The 15148-nt window shown below is 35.6% G+C and overlaps 1 protein-coding gene across 1 annotated transcript in view; it reads right to left on the bottom strand.

Annotated features, from left to right (window-relative positions):
• The window catches only part of CEP85L (centrosomal protein 85 like), a 155965-nt gene that overhangs the window by 126828 nt on the left and 13989 nt on the right, over positions 1 to 15148 (bottom strand). Inside the window, exon 2 of the mRNA XM_029223746.1 lies at positions 7409 to 7570. Within this exon, the coding sequence (XP_029079579.1) occupies positions 7409 to 7570 (162 nt within the window). The remainder of the gene's footprint in view (positions 1 to 7408; positions 7571 to 15148) is intronic.

A 15148-nucleotide genomic window follows, 5' to 3' on the forward strand; every position in this document is an offset into this window, starting at 1 on the left:
ACACACACACACACACACACACACACACACACACACACACACACACACGTACGTTATGTTAGAGGAGGACTAATAGAAAGTCTAGACATTCACCATCACCCAGCAGTAGTGAGGCCACTCACACGGTGGTGTCAGTGATGATGATATGGAAAACCAGACTCACCACCTCCACCCAGCAGTAACGCACCCCCTCCAAACTTCTCAGGTGTCAACAGAAGCCAAGGGGAGAACCTGGACTTCTAAACTCCACCTGGCAGTAAGGATACAGTGCCTTTCCCTGCTTCACATGCTCAAGCAGTATCTAACAACACTAACAGAAAAATTTTAATATATAAAATAATTAATATTTGTAAAATTTTTATTATGCTTACTTAGATGTAAATAAATATAGTTTACATTTATAAAACATGTAATAAATGTATAAATAAAAACAATATTTATTATGTAGTAAATAATTTAAATCCAGAACGTCATAACAAACAAAATTCTCCAAGTTTCAAATGAAAATCATTTATCATACACAAGAAACAGCAAGTTCCCAAACTGAATGAAAAAAAGAAAATCAACAGATGCCAACACCATGGTAACAGAATTGTTAGAATTCTCCGACAAACATTTTAAAGGAAACATCATAAAATCGCTTCAATGAACAACCGAACATGCCTAAACAATGCCTAAAACAAATGACTAAACAGAAAGCATCTACACACACACAAAAGGTCTCAGCAAAGAAAGAGAAGATATAAATGAGGACCAAAATTAAAAATTTATAACTGAAAAATGCAATAGAAATAAAAATCTCAGCAGATAGGCTCAACAGCAGAATGGAGTGGACAAAAGAAAAATATTAGTGAAGTGGAAAACAGAGCAATAAAAATTACCTAACCTGAACAACAAACGAAAAACAGAAGGAAAAACAATCAAACAAACAAAAAAGGACACAGCATCAGGACAATAACAAAGGATTTACAATTTGTGCCATCAGAGTCCTAGAATAAAAGAGGAAGAGGCAAAAAAAGCACTCAAAGACAATAATGGCTGAAAACTTCCAATATTTGGCAAGAGACATAAACTTGCAGATTCAAGATGCTGAATCCCAAAAACATGTACAAATCCCAAAAAGGAAAAACCCAAAGAAATCCATCTAAAGACATGTGATATTAAATTTCTGAAAACTGAAGACAAAAAAATCTTGAAAGTAGCCAGGGAAAAATGAGAGCAGATTTGTCATCAGAAACCATGGAGGCCAGAAAGAAGCGACGATACTTTTCAAGTACTGAAAGAAAAGAACTATCAAACTAGAATTATATACCTACTGAAATTATCCTTCAGGAATCTAGGGGAAATCAAGACATTCTCAGTTGGGGAAAAATTAAGATAATCTGTCACCAGCACATGTATCTTAAAAGAAGGACTAAAGGAAATTCTCTGAACGAAATGGAAACAATAAAAAGGAACCTTGGAACAACACAAAGAAGAGCACAGGAAGCAAAAATGTGAGTAAATACAACAGGCTGTCTGTCTCCTCTTGAGTTTCCCAAATTATGTTTGATAGTTGAAGTAAAAATTATAACACTGTCTGATATGGTTATAAATATATGCAAAGGAAAGAGCTAAAACAATTTTATTATAAATGGGGTAGGTAAAAGGATATAAGGGAGATAATGTTTCTACACTCCACTCAAACTGTTAAAATGGTAAGCTATGTATATATAAGTTATCTGTATTATATATCCACATTATATATGACAAAACACATAATGTAATACCTAAACCAACCACTAGAAGAGATACACTTAAAAATACTATGGTTAAATCCAAGTAGAATTCTAAAATTGTTCAAGTAACCCACAGGAAGGCAGGAAAATGAAAATAGAAACAAAGAGAACAAACTGAACACCTGAATATTAATACATCAATAATTACATTACATGTAAATGGTCTAAATATATCAATTAAAAGACAGAGACTAGCAAATCCAACTGTATGCTGTTACAAGCAATTTAACTTTGAATATAATGTTACAGACAAGTTAAAAGTAAAAGAACAGAAAACATACCATTTAAACATTAATCAAAAGAAAGCTGGAGAGGCTATATTAAATCAGATAAAGTAGATTTCAGCACAAAAAAAATTACCATAGATAGAAGGACATCATATAATAATAAAAGGGCCAATCCACCAAGAATACATAGCAATCCTAATTGCATATGCATCAAACTACAGAGCTGCAATATGTGCAGCAAAAATTTATAAAACTAAAAAAAGAAATGCACAGATCCACAATCATAGTTAAGACTTTTAATACTTCCTTTCTCAACAGTTGAACAACTAAACAGAAAATCATCAAGGATATAGAAAAAAATCAACAACACCATCAACCAACAGGATCTAATTGACATTTACAGAACATATACCAAATAGACCTTATGCTGAGACCTAAAAGAAATCTTGACAAATTTAAAAGAAACAAAATCATAAAGTATGTTTTTGACCACAATGGAGTTAAACTAGAAACAGAAAGATACCAGAAAAGTCTCTAAACACTTCAAAACTAAACAACATGCTACTAGATAACCCTGGGGTCAAGAGGAAGTCTCAAGGTAAATTAAGAAAATATAATGAACTGAATGAAAACACAAAATATCAAAATTTGAGAATCACAGCTAAACCTTGTCTGAGAGACAAATTTATAGCACTAAGTGCATACATCTTAAGAGGAAAGTTTCAAATCAATATCTAAGCTCCCACCTTAACAACTTATAAAAAGAGCAAAATAAACCCAAAGCAGTAATAAAGAAATAATAAACAGCAGAAACCACTGAAATTGAACATAGAAAACAAGAGAAAATTAATGAAACAAAGAGCTGATTCTTGGAAAAGATCAATAAAATTGACAAATTGCTACCAAGACTGAAAAATAAAAAAGGAAAGATGACACAAATAACCAATACCAGAAATGGAAGAGGAAATACCACTACAGAGGCTGCAGAAATCAGAGGTAAGAGAACGCTATGAACAGCTCTACATTCACAAATTTGACAACAGACAAAATGGAAAAAAACTACCACAACTCATCCAACATGAAAAATAATTTGAATAGTTCTATGACTATTAAGGAAATTTAATTCATGATGTTAAACTATAAAAAAAGAAATTTCTAGGCCTAGATGAAGGACTCTAATAAACATTTAAAGAAATAACACCATTCTACACAATCTCTTCCAGAAAATAGGAGGGAACACTTCCCATTTCATTTTATAAAGCTAGTATTACCCTGATATCAAAAGGAAAAACATTCTTACTTATAGATGACATAACTGTCTACAGAGAAAACTCCAAGAAATATACCCAAAAACCCCTCCTAGAACCAAAGAGTTCAGCAATGTCACAAGATACAATTAACATATTGATACCAAAACTGGAAAATTAAATGCCATTTACAATCACTCCTTCAAAAATGAAATACTTAGCTATAAATCTAACAAAACATGTATGGGACATGTATGTTGAAAACTATACAACACTGGTGAATGAAATTAAGATCTAAATAAATGGAGAAACATACCATGTTAACGGATTAGAAGACTCAACAGAGTAAAGACTGCAATCCTCCCCAAACTGATATATGGACAACACAATTCCTATTAAATTTCCAGAAAGATTTTTTGTAGATATAGACAGAATTATTCCAAAACTTATATAGAAAAGCAAAGCAACCAGAATAGCTAAAACAAGTTTGAAAAAAGAATAAAGTGGGGGAAAAAAAAAGAATAAAATGGGAATTATTCTGGTTTCAAGATTTATTACGCAAAGAAAACAAACCTTAATCTAAAAATCTCACACTGTGCAGAAAGGATCAGCGTGTCTGAGTTTTCCATACTCTGCACATTCCAAGAAAGGTTTGGCCCCTGTCTGGCTCCTAAGATGCAACCACTAAACCCTTGAAATATCCTGCCTAATGAGAATGTCTTTGTTTACCCGCGGACCTTGAGTGACTCCATATAGTCCATGCTAATAATGTGATATATGTTTGGAGCCTTGAACCATGTAATATCAGCTTGACTTCTCAAGGGCTGGAGCCTAACGTCATCCACAAAGGCAGTCAACAATACCAACAAAACCTACCCACAGTAAAAATCCTGGACACCAAGGCTTGGATGACCTTGCCTGGTGAGCAATACTCTGTATGTGGTATCACACACCACTTCTGAGAGAATTAATCACTGTCCACACAACTCCACTGGGAGAGGACAACTGGAAGTTTGGACCTGCTGTCTCCTGGACCTTGTCCTTTGCTTCTTTTTCTACTACTAATTTAAATCTGTATCCTTTCACTGTAAAAAAAAAAAAAAAAAAAAAAACTGCAACCATTAGTATAACAGCTTTTCTGAGTTCTAGCAAATAACTGAGCCTAAGAGTGGCCTCAGGGACACCCAAACATACTCACATTATACAAAATTAACTCAAAATGGATCACAGACTTAAATGGAAAACATAAAATGAATAAAATTTTAGAAAAAAGAAAAAAGAAGAATATTCAAGATCTGGGACTAGGCAAAGAGTTCTTACTTAGCCTTGACCCCAAAAGCACAATCCATATAGGCAAAAACTGAAACACTGGACTCACAAGCTTAAAAACTTTTGCTCTGCAAAAGACACTGTTAGAGGATGAAAAGACAAGCCAGACTGGAAGAAAATGTTTGCAAACAGAAGAGCCAACAAAGGATTAGTATCTGAAATATATAAAGAACTCTTAAAACTCAACAGAAAAAAAGAAAAAAATCCAACTAGAACATGGGCAAAAGACATGAAGAACATTTCAACAAAGAGAACATACAGACGGCAAATAAGCATGTGAAAAAATGTTCAACATTATTAATCTTTAAGAAAATGAGAATTAAAACCACAATGAGATATCACTACATTCCTATCAGAAAGGCTAAAATTTAAAAACCACCAAAGAAAAAAGTAATTAATTAATTAAACTAAAACCCACTAAGGGCTAGCAAGGATGAAGAGAAAGTTAGATCACCCATACAGAACCACTTCCACCGCTGAAGGAAATGGAATAGTCACTTTGGAAAACAGCATGACTGTTTGTTTCTTTAAAAACTAAAGATGCAACTGCCATACAACCAGCTACTGTGCTCCTGGACATTCACCATAGAGAAATGAAGACATGTGTTCACACCAAAACCTGTACGTGAATGTTTATATTTATAGCAGCTTTATTTCTAATAGCCAAAAACTGGAAACAACTCAGGTGTCTTTCAGTGGGTTAATGGTTACGCAAAATGTGGTCTATCCAATACCATCAGTGCTAACTACTACTCAGCAATAAAAAGAAATGAACTATTGATACACACAACAACCTGGATCAATCTCCAGAGAAAAAGGCCAATTCCAAAGGGTTACATACTGTATGATTCCATTTATAGGGCACGTCTGAAATGACAAAATTATAGAAATGGAGAATAGATTAGTGGTTTCCAAGAGTTAAGAAGGGGTGGGGGACTTCCCTGGTGGCTCAGTGGTTAAGAATCTGCCTGCCAATGCAGGGGACATGCGTTCGAGCCCTGGTCTGGGAAGATCCCATATGCCGTGGAGCAACTAAGGCCATGAGCCACAACTACTGAGCCTGCCCATCTGGAGCCTGTGCTCCGCAGTGGGAGAGGCCGCAACAGTGAGAGGCCCATGCCGTGCTATGAGGAATGGCACCCGCTCGCTGCAACTGGAGAAAGCCCTCGCACAGAAACGAAGACCCAACACAGCCAAAAAAATTAATTAATTAATTAAAAAGAAATTAATTAATTTAAAAAAAGAAGAGGGGGAGGGGAAGTGGGTGTGAGCAGAATAAAGTATACTCTGGTGATAGGAATGTTCTGTATTTTGACTATATCAATGTCAATATCCTGGTTGTGATACTGAAGTATAGTTTTGCAAGATACTAAATGGGGGGTGAGATAAAGGGTATATAGAATCTCTGTGCTATTTCTTTAAATCACATGTGAATCTACAATTATTTCAAAATAAAAACTTTAGTTAAAAAATGAATGAAGGGGGCTTCCCTGGTGGTGCAGTGGTTGAGAGTCCGCCTGCCGATGCAGGGGACACGGGTTCGTGTCCTGGTCTGGGAAGATCCCACATGCCGCGGAGCGGCTAGGCCCATGAGCCATGGCCGCTGAGCCTGCGCATCCGGAGCCTGTGCTCCACAATGGGAGAGGCCACAGCAGTGAGAGGCCTGCGTACAGCAAAAAAAAAAAAAAAAAAATTTTGATGATGGCCATTCTGACTGGTGTGAGATGATATCTCATTGTAGTTTTAGAGAAATGCAAATCAAAACTACAATGAGATATCATCTCACACCAGTCAGAATGGCCATTATCAAAAAATCTAGAAACAATAAATGCTGGAGAGGGTGTGGAGAAAAGGGAACACTCTTGCACTGCTGGTGGGAATGTGAATTGGTACAGCCACTATGGAGAACAGTATGGAGGTTCCTTAAAAAACTACAAATACAACTAACCATATGACCCAGCAATCCCACTACTGGGCATATACCCTGAGAAAACCATAATTCAAAAAGAGTCATGTACCAAAATGTTCATTGCAGCTCTATTTACAATAGCTCGGAGATGGAAACAACCTAAGTGTCCATCATCGGATGAATGGATAGAGAAGATGTGGCACATATATACAATGGAATATTACTCAGCCATAAAAAGAAACGAAACTGAGCTATTTGTAATGAGGTGGATAGACCTAGAGTCTGTCATACAGAGTGAAGTAAGTCAGAAAGAGAAAGACAAATACCGTATGCTAACACATATATATGGAATTTAAGGAAAAAAAATGTCATGAAGAACGTAAGGGTAAGACAGGAATAAAGACACAGACCTACTAGAGAATGGACTTGAGGATATGGGGAGCGGGAAGGGTAAGCTGTGACAAAGCGACAGAGAGGTATGGATATATATACACTACCAAACGTAAAATAGATAGCTAGCGGGAAGCAGCTGCATAGCACAGGGAGGATCAGCTCGGTGCTTTGTGACCGCCTGGAGGGGTGGGAGGGAGGGAGACGCAAGAGGGAAGAGATATGGGAACATATGTATATGTATAACTGATTCACTTTGTTGTAAAGCAGAAACTAACATACCATTGTAAAGCAATTATACTCCAATAAAGATGTAAAAAAAACAAAAAAAAAACAAAAAAATGAATGAAGGAAAAATACGATCAGAAGAACAATTTCATTTGATATATAACAACACTGAACATTATTAAATATTCAAACACTACTTTATAATTTCTTAGTTTCGAACAATAAAACACATCCCTTGAATTTTCTCAATCACAGCCATTCTACAAAGATTCACGTCTAACCAGTAAGAATTCAGCTCACCTTCCACACTGTCAGAACAGGAAGTTCCAATGCCAGTGTCACCACTGTCAGAAGCTATACTATGTCTCCTGATATGGTTATTTCGCTGGTTAGATGGAACAGTTGTGGCCTGCCACAATGATTCATTACCAGGTAACCATGCTGATGAAGAATAATCTGGGCCTACAAAAGAAAATATGCAGAAGTTAACATTTATAATGTCTGTGAGTAGACAGAAGACATCTTTTGACCTTGTAAAAAATGCAAGTAAGGTAAAATAAGCTTATTTTCTGCCGAAATTAATTTAAATAGATCGGTGATATCTAAGATTCACCAAATAAACTTACTTATCACACATACACAAATTCAATGCTGATTTAGCAGCTTCCTCTGGCTGAAGAGCTCTGATTTCTGCTCATAGACATTGAACTTTTGTACATGGAACTACTGTCTGATTTAAAATATGAACTCTATCATCAATCCATCTGGAAATGTCAGCACTCTGCTTTGTAATATTTGATAGGTAGGCATCTGTGATCCCAGACACAGGCATTAGCTGAGAATTGGGACTCAGGGAAAATCTAATCAAATCATATTGCATGACAATGTAAGTAGAATGTGCTCATGGAAGGTCAAAAAAATCTATTTTTTTCCACTATAACCTAACCACTTAAAATTTTAAATTCTTTTGCATTATTTTAATTGATTTTAGTTATCTTTTGATAAAAGTTTAACACCAGAGCATCTTCCTGGCTCTTTGTTTAATTTTCCCTTTTGAGTTACGTTAAATCTTCATTGTTTAGCTAATGTTATCACTTTTCAGTGTTCTCTTATAATCTTTATTTTCACTTACGTTGTCCATTTTTACTTAACTTCCATTTGTCTTTTTCTGATTTATCCATCATTTTACGTTTTTGCTCACTTCATTCTTTTACTGTCTACAATGCCACTCGAAATATACCCATGGGGCTTCCCTGGTGGTGCAGTGGTTGAGAGTCCACCTGCTGATGCAGGGGACACGGGTTCGTGCCCCAGTCCAGGAAGATCCCACATGCCATGGAGCGGCTAGGCCTGTGAGCCATGGCCGCTGAGCCTGCGCGTCTGGAGCCTGTGCTCCGCAACGGGAGAGGCCACAACAGTGAGAAGCCCACGTACCGCAAAAAAAAAAAAAAAAAAAAAAAAAAATATATATATATATATATACACACACACACACACACACACACACACACACATACCCAGGGACCAATGCCACTCTGTGAACTATTAATTACAAGTTCATAAAAATTAGGTGCAGAAATAAAGGACAAGCACTGAAGAATGTTTATAGTAATTTGAACGAGCAATTTTAAATCTTGAATTTTATACAAAGCTATAGTAGCACATGTCTTTATCAACGGTTAACACAGTGGCTCTAAAATTGAAGCCTGTAGACTTATTTGTGGGAGTTAACAAGCTCTGTACAAGAATTTTGAGCCTTCAATTCAATTATACCCTTGAAAATTAATAAGCATATTATAGATGACGTGAATAGCTACCTTAAAGCAGACATTATCACATAATTATAATACTCCCATTTGGGTTTTATGTTTGCAATTGCAGTTGCTTCTAAGTAAAGCAGAAATGACTGGGCACTTACCATGATGTGAAACAAAACATCATTACAGAATTACCATGTTACACGCTACTGAAATTGGCATGCAAGGAGAGCTTTCTAGCAGTTTAATAAACATAAGAATCACAAAATGACAAACACATCCACAAAATTAATTACATCATTTTTACCACACTTAGGAACAGTCATTCTCTTTATTAATATCAAAATATATAAAGAGATTAATAATAAAACCAGGGACTTCCCTGGTGGTGCAGTGGTTAAGATTCCACGCTCCCAATGCTGGGGGCCGGGGTTTGATCCCTGGTCAGGGAACGAGATGCCACATGCATGCTTCAACTAAGAGTTATTAGCATGCCACAACTAAGGAGCCCGCCTGCCACAACTAAGACCCAGTGCAACCAAATAAATAAATATTAAATTGTTTTAAAAAAATAATAAAACCAGACCTGAAGCTATTTTCTACCATATGAACCCCAACATTAAAGTTCTAGTTCTAATAAAACATTATGCCAAATTATTATCTTTCATTTCTATTTATAATATAATTTATAAATTAAGTTTGAGTTTTATAGATCTATCTATGAAGTATACAAGCAGCCTTAAAAGTCATATACATTTAAATTAACTCAAGCTTAAAAAATAGTGGCCAAAGAAACACCTCTACCAGCTTTGAGGTCTAGAACCACTTAAAACTTTGTAGATTCTAGACCTATCTCAGAATGGGACTTATCTTAATTCATCTGACTAAGCACTCACACATTAAAGCACCAGGTGAAGGCATTCTGTCACCAGATCTGCTCTAACTCTGATTTGTCTATAATCTGCACCAAAGATATTTTCTTTAAACAGCTCCTCAGGTAATATTCCTTTAAATGAACTCAAAGTCCTATCTAAACCATTATCAAAAAGGGCAACCAGCCCACTACTTTCTCTCCCAAGTGCAAACCTATTAATTGGAGAAATTTTTTTAGGAATACTCAGAAAACAACATAAATAGGCTGGTAGTACATGGAAATGGCAAATAAAGATATGAAAAGATGTCCGACCTTACTAATAATGAGAGAAATGAAAAAGACAACAATGTTTTTATTTTTAGATTTTTAAATTATCTATAACATTAAACACCACTGGCAAATATTTGAAATACCAATGTCAAACAAAGTGCAGGGAAAGTTCACACACTTTTGTAGGTATATAAACTGATAGAACCTTTCTAAATTAGGGCATCTGGAAACAGGTATCTAAATTTCAACATGTACCTAAATTTCAACATAAGACCTCCTACTAGGAATTTTTATAAAGACGTAATAGAGAAGTATAAAAATATATAAGCACAAGGACAGTACTTTAATAATAAAAATAAATGCCTAGAAACAAAATATGTAAGTTAGTTGATAATCTTCAAGTGCTAAAAATAATTTTACTGACTTTTTTTTTTAACATGTAGTGACATCCAAAATATTAAGTATGTGTGGGAGCAAAGCATTTGTATCACTACATATATAGTATGATTCCATGGTTAGGGAAGAGACTGTACATTTACATATATGGAAAAAGGAGCTTTCAGGGAGCTCTACGTCTAAATGTCAACATTGACTACAATGTTTTACTAAAGGAACAAATACATTACAGAACATTTACTCTATCACTAGGGATGATGACGACAACGACGATGATTATACACTATCATCTGGGGAAAAGTGCTGAAAATTACTTATATTGATTTGCAGATTACATCAACATTTGATTCTGAAAGGAACCAGCTACAGAGCAAGGTATGTAAATTCAACAGATTCCTGGTTAACAATTTTACAAAAGCTGCATAAAACCACTGAAATAAAGTAAAAACTCTTGCTTTTAGACAATATAACCATCTTGAGCAGTATAAAGTAGTATTACATGTTTAGGCCACACCACCTCCACCCCATTTATTGTTAACAAATCTTGGCCCAAGGAAACCATTTGTAGATAAAAAGATATAATCCCCCCACCCCCCAGCCCCCCCACCCCCGCACACACATACACACCAGTAACAGGGGGTAAAAGAAGAAAGAAAGAAAAAAAACACTGATAATGATATGGTGTTATTACCAGAAGCTGGGAAGATTTTCAATAATTAGTCTTAAATCATTAACTATTACCAAGAATGGCTCAACAAAACTTTTTCTGAAGTTTTCTGAAGGTCAGACAGTAAGTATTTTCACCTTTGCTACCCATTTGATTTCTATCAAAACTATCCAACTCTGTCACCATTGTGGTAAAGGCAGCAGTAGACAACAGAATGGGTATGACTGTGTTGCAATAAAACTTTATTTAAATAAAAACAGATGACAAGCTAGATTTGATCCATGGGCCCTAGTTTGCAGACCCCTGATCAAGAGTAAAAACTTATTCTAATAGATAAATATTCTCTAAAATCCATCTGACTCAAAATGAGTAACTTCAGCCAGCATGTTAATTCATTCCTTTATTCAGAAGAAATTCTAGTTCATCCTAGAGCACATACCAGCAAGTCCTGCTGCTCTAAATCTGAAAATTCATCGGAGCATTACTGAAGTTATCTGAGGACTACCAACACCAACAACTTTTTTGGATTTCTTTTTCCAGAATAAACAGTCTCAGTTTGTAATAAGGAAGAAACTTTTGCATTCTATTACAAGTTAATCACTAAAGGGATGTTTCCTATAAGCTTAAATTATACATAATGGCCCATCTCTGGGAAACCTGCCTCCCAGGTAGTGAGCATTAAGGTGAAATACCTCTGTTTAGCTCCGCGAGAAACTTCCTGACCAGGCCCACCTGTGAATGACTACAGGGAGGAAGAAATTAACACATCCCCTCCAGAGGCTGACCAGAACCAGGAAATGTTTGACTTTACTCCCTCCCCTTTTAGTATAAAAGAAGCCTGAATTCTAACTCAGGCAAGATGGTTCTTTGATGCATGAGCCCACCATCTTCTCAGTTTGCTGGCTTTCCAAATAAAGTCACTATTCCTTGCCCCGACAACTCATCTCTCGATTTAACAGCCTGTTGTGCAGTGAGCAGTACGAGCTTGAACTCGATAACAAGTTGACCTGTACGGTTTATTTATTTATTTTTTGGGCCATGCCATGTGGCTTGTGAGATCTTAGTTCCCCAACCAGGGATTGAACCCAGGCCCTTGGCAGTGAGAGCACAGAGTCCTAACCACTGGATTGCCAGGGAATTCCCCTGTATGGTTCAAAACTCTTAGACAACATCAAACATAGTATGATGATTAATTTTATGTGTCAACATAACTGGACCATGGGGTGGCCAGATACTGGGTCAAACATTATTCTGCATGTTTCTGTGAGGCTATTTTTAGGTGAGATTAATATTTAAGTTGGTAGACTGAGTAAAGCTGATTGCCCTCCATATGTGGATGGGCCTCATCAAACCAGCTGAAGGTCTGAATGGAACAAAAGGTTGACCCACCCCCAATAAAAAGAGAATTTTTCCTGCCTAAAGGCCTTCAAAATAGAACATTGGCTTTTCCCTGTCTTTGGACTGGAAGTGAAACATCAGCTCTTCCTGGGTCTCAGGCCTGTCAGCCTTCAGAATAAAACTCCAACATCAGTTCTCCTGGTTCTCAGGCCTTCAAATTCAATTTTAGACTAAACCATTGACTCCCCTGGGTCTCCAGCTTGCTGACTCACACAGCAGATCTTGGGTCTTACCAGCCTCCATAATCACATGAACAAATTCTTTACAATAAATCTCTTCCTACAGATATATAGAGATAGAAAAAGAATATAAATACACATTTTTTTTCTCAAGTGCACATGAAACATTCTCCAAGACAGATCATGTCTTATGACACAAAATAAGTCTTACTACATTTAAGAAGATTTACACCATATCCAGCCATCTTTTCCAATGACAATGGTATGAAATAAATCAATTAAAAGAAGAAAACAGAAAATTCTCAAATATGTGGTGCTTAAACAACATGCTCCTAAACCACCAATGGGTCAAAAAAGAAATCAAAAGGGAAATCAAAAAATATCTTGAGACAAATGATGGAAACACAACATAACAAAACTTATGGAATGCAAAAGCAGTTCTAAGAGGGAAGTTTGTAGTGATAAATGCCAACATTAAGAAAGCTCAAATGAACAATCTAACTTTACACCTTAAGGAACTAGAAAAAGAACAAACTAACCCCAAAGTTAGTAGAAGGAAGGAACTAATTTAGGATTCCGGGCTTTCACTGCCGTGGCCCGGGTTCAGTCTCTGGTCAGGGAATTGAGATTCTGCAAGCTGCGTGGTGACGCTAGAAAAAAAAAAAAGTTTAAAGAAGGAAGGAAATAAGAAGAATCAGAGTGGAAATAAATGAAATATAGACTAAAAAGACAACTGAAAAGATCAATGAAACTAAAGCTATTTTGAAAAGATAAACAAAACTGACAAGCCTGAATGACTACGGGAAAAAAAAGTCTCAAATAAAATAAAAAAGGTGACATTACAACTGCTCACACAGAAATACAAAGGATCATAAGAAACTGCTATGAACAATCATAAGCCAACAAATTGGCCAACCTAGAAGAAATGAATAAATTCCTAGAAACATACAACCTACCAAGACTAAATCATGAAGACAAAGAAAGTCTGAACAGATCAATTACTAGTACAGATATTGAATCAATAATCAAAAACCTTTCAACAAAGATATGTCCAGGACCAAATGGTTTCACTAGGGAATCAATCCTACCAAACATTTGAAGAATTAATACCAATCCTTCTCAAACTCTTCCAAAAAATGGAAAGGGAGAGAATAATTCCAAACTCTTTTTAAGAAGCCATCATTACCCTACACTGGACACTACATTACCCAGACAAGGACACTACAAGAAAATCACAGGCTAATATCCCTAATAACATAGATACAAAAATCCTCAACAAAATATTAGCAAACCTAATTCAACAGCACATCAAAAGGACCATACACCATAATCAAATGGGATTTATTCCAGGGATGCAAGAATGGTTCAACATATGCAAATCAATAAATGTGATATACCACATCAACAACATAAAGCATAGACATCATATAAACTCAAAAGATGTAGGAAAAGTATCTGACAAAAGTCAACATCCTTTCAAGATAAAACTCTCAACAAACTGGGTACAGAGGGAACATAACTCAACACAATAAAGGCCATATATGACTAGCCCACAGTTAACATCATACTCAACAGTGAAAAAGCTGAGGAACAAGATCAGGAACAAGACAAGGATACCTACTCTCACCACTTTTACTTAATGAAGTACTGGAAGTCCTAGCCAGAGCAATTAGATAAGAAAAAGAAATAAAAGGTATCCAAATCGGAAAGGAAGCAGTAAAACTGTCTCTATTTGCATATGACATACTATATATGGAAAACCACCAAAAAACTGTTAGAACTAATCAGCAAATTCAGTAAAGTTACAGAATACAAAAATCAATACATAAAAATCAGTTTCTATATACTAACAACAAATTATTGAAAAGACAGATTAAGAAAACAATCCATTTACAATTGCATTGAAAAGAACACTAAGAAGTAAATTAAACCAAGGAAGTAAAATATCCACACATCAAAAACTATAATACCTTGAGATGAAAGAAACTGAAGAAGACACAAATAAATGCAAAGATATTTCATGCTCACAAATTGGAAGAATATTGTTAAAATGTCCATACTACCCAAAGTAAGCCACAGATTCAATGCAATCCCTATAAAAATTTCAATGGTATTTTTCACAGAAATAGAAAAAACAATGCTAAAATTTGTATAGAACCACAAAGACCTTGAATGGCCAAATCAATTCTGAAAAAGAACAAAGCTGGAAGCATCAAACATCCTGATTTCAAGCTATACTATAAAGCTGTAGTGATTAAAACAGTATTGTCACTAAATAAAGACTCACAGATCACTGGAATGGAACAGAGAGCACAGAAATAAACCCATGCATACACAGTGAGTTAATTTACTATCAGGGATCCAAGAATATACAAAGGGGAAAGGATAAATGGTGTTAGGAAAACGGAACAGCCAAAGGCAAAAGAATGAAACTGTTCCCCTATCTTACACGATACACAAAAATGAACTCAAAATGGATTAAAGATTTGAACATAAGAC

The sequence above is a fragment of the Monodon monoceros genome, unplaced genomic scaffold (genome assembly GCF_005190385.1).
Source record: "Monodon monoceros isolate NGI ecotype Baffin Bay Population unplaced genomic scaffold, NGI_Narwhal_1 Super_Scaffold_15, whole genome shotgun sequence".
Lineage (NCBI taxonomy): Eukaryota > Metazoa > Chordata > Mammalia > Artiodactyla > Monodontidae > Monodon > Monodon monoceros.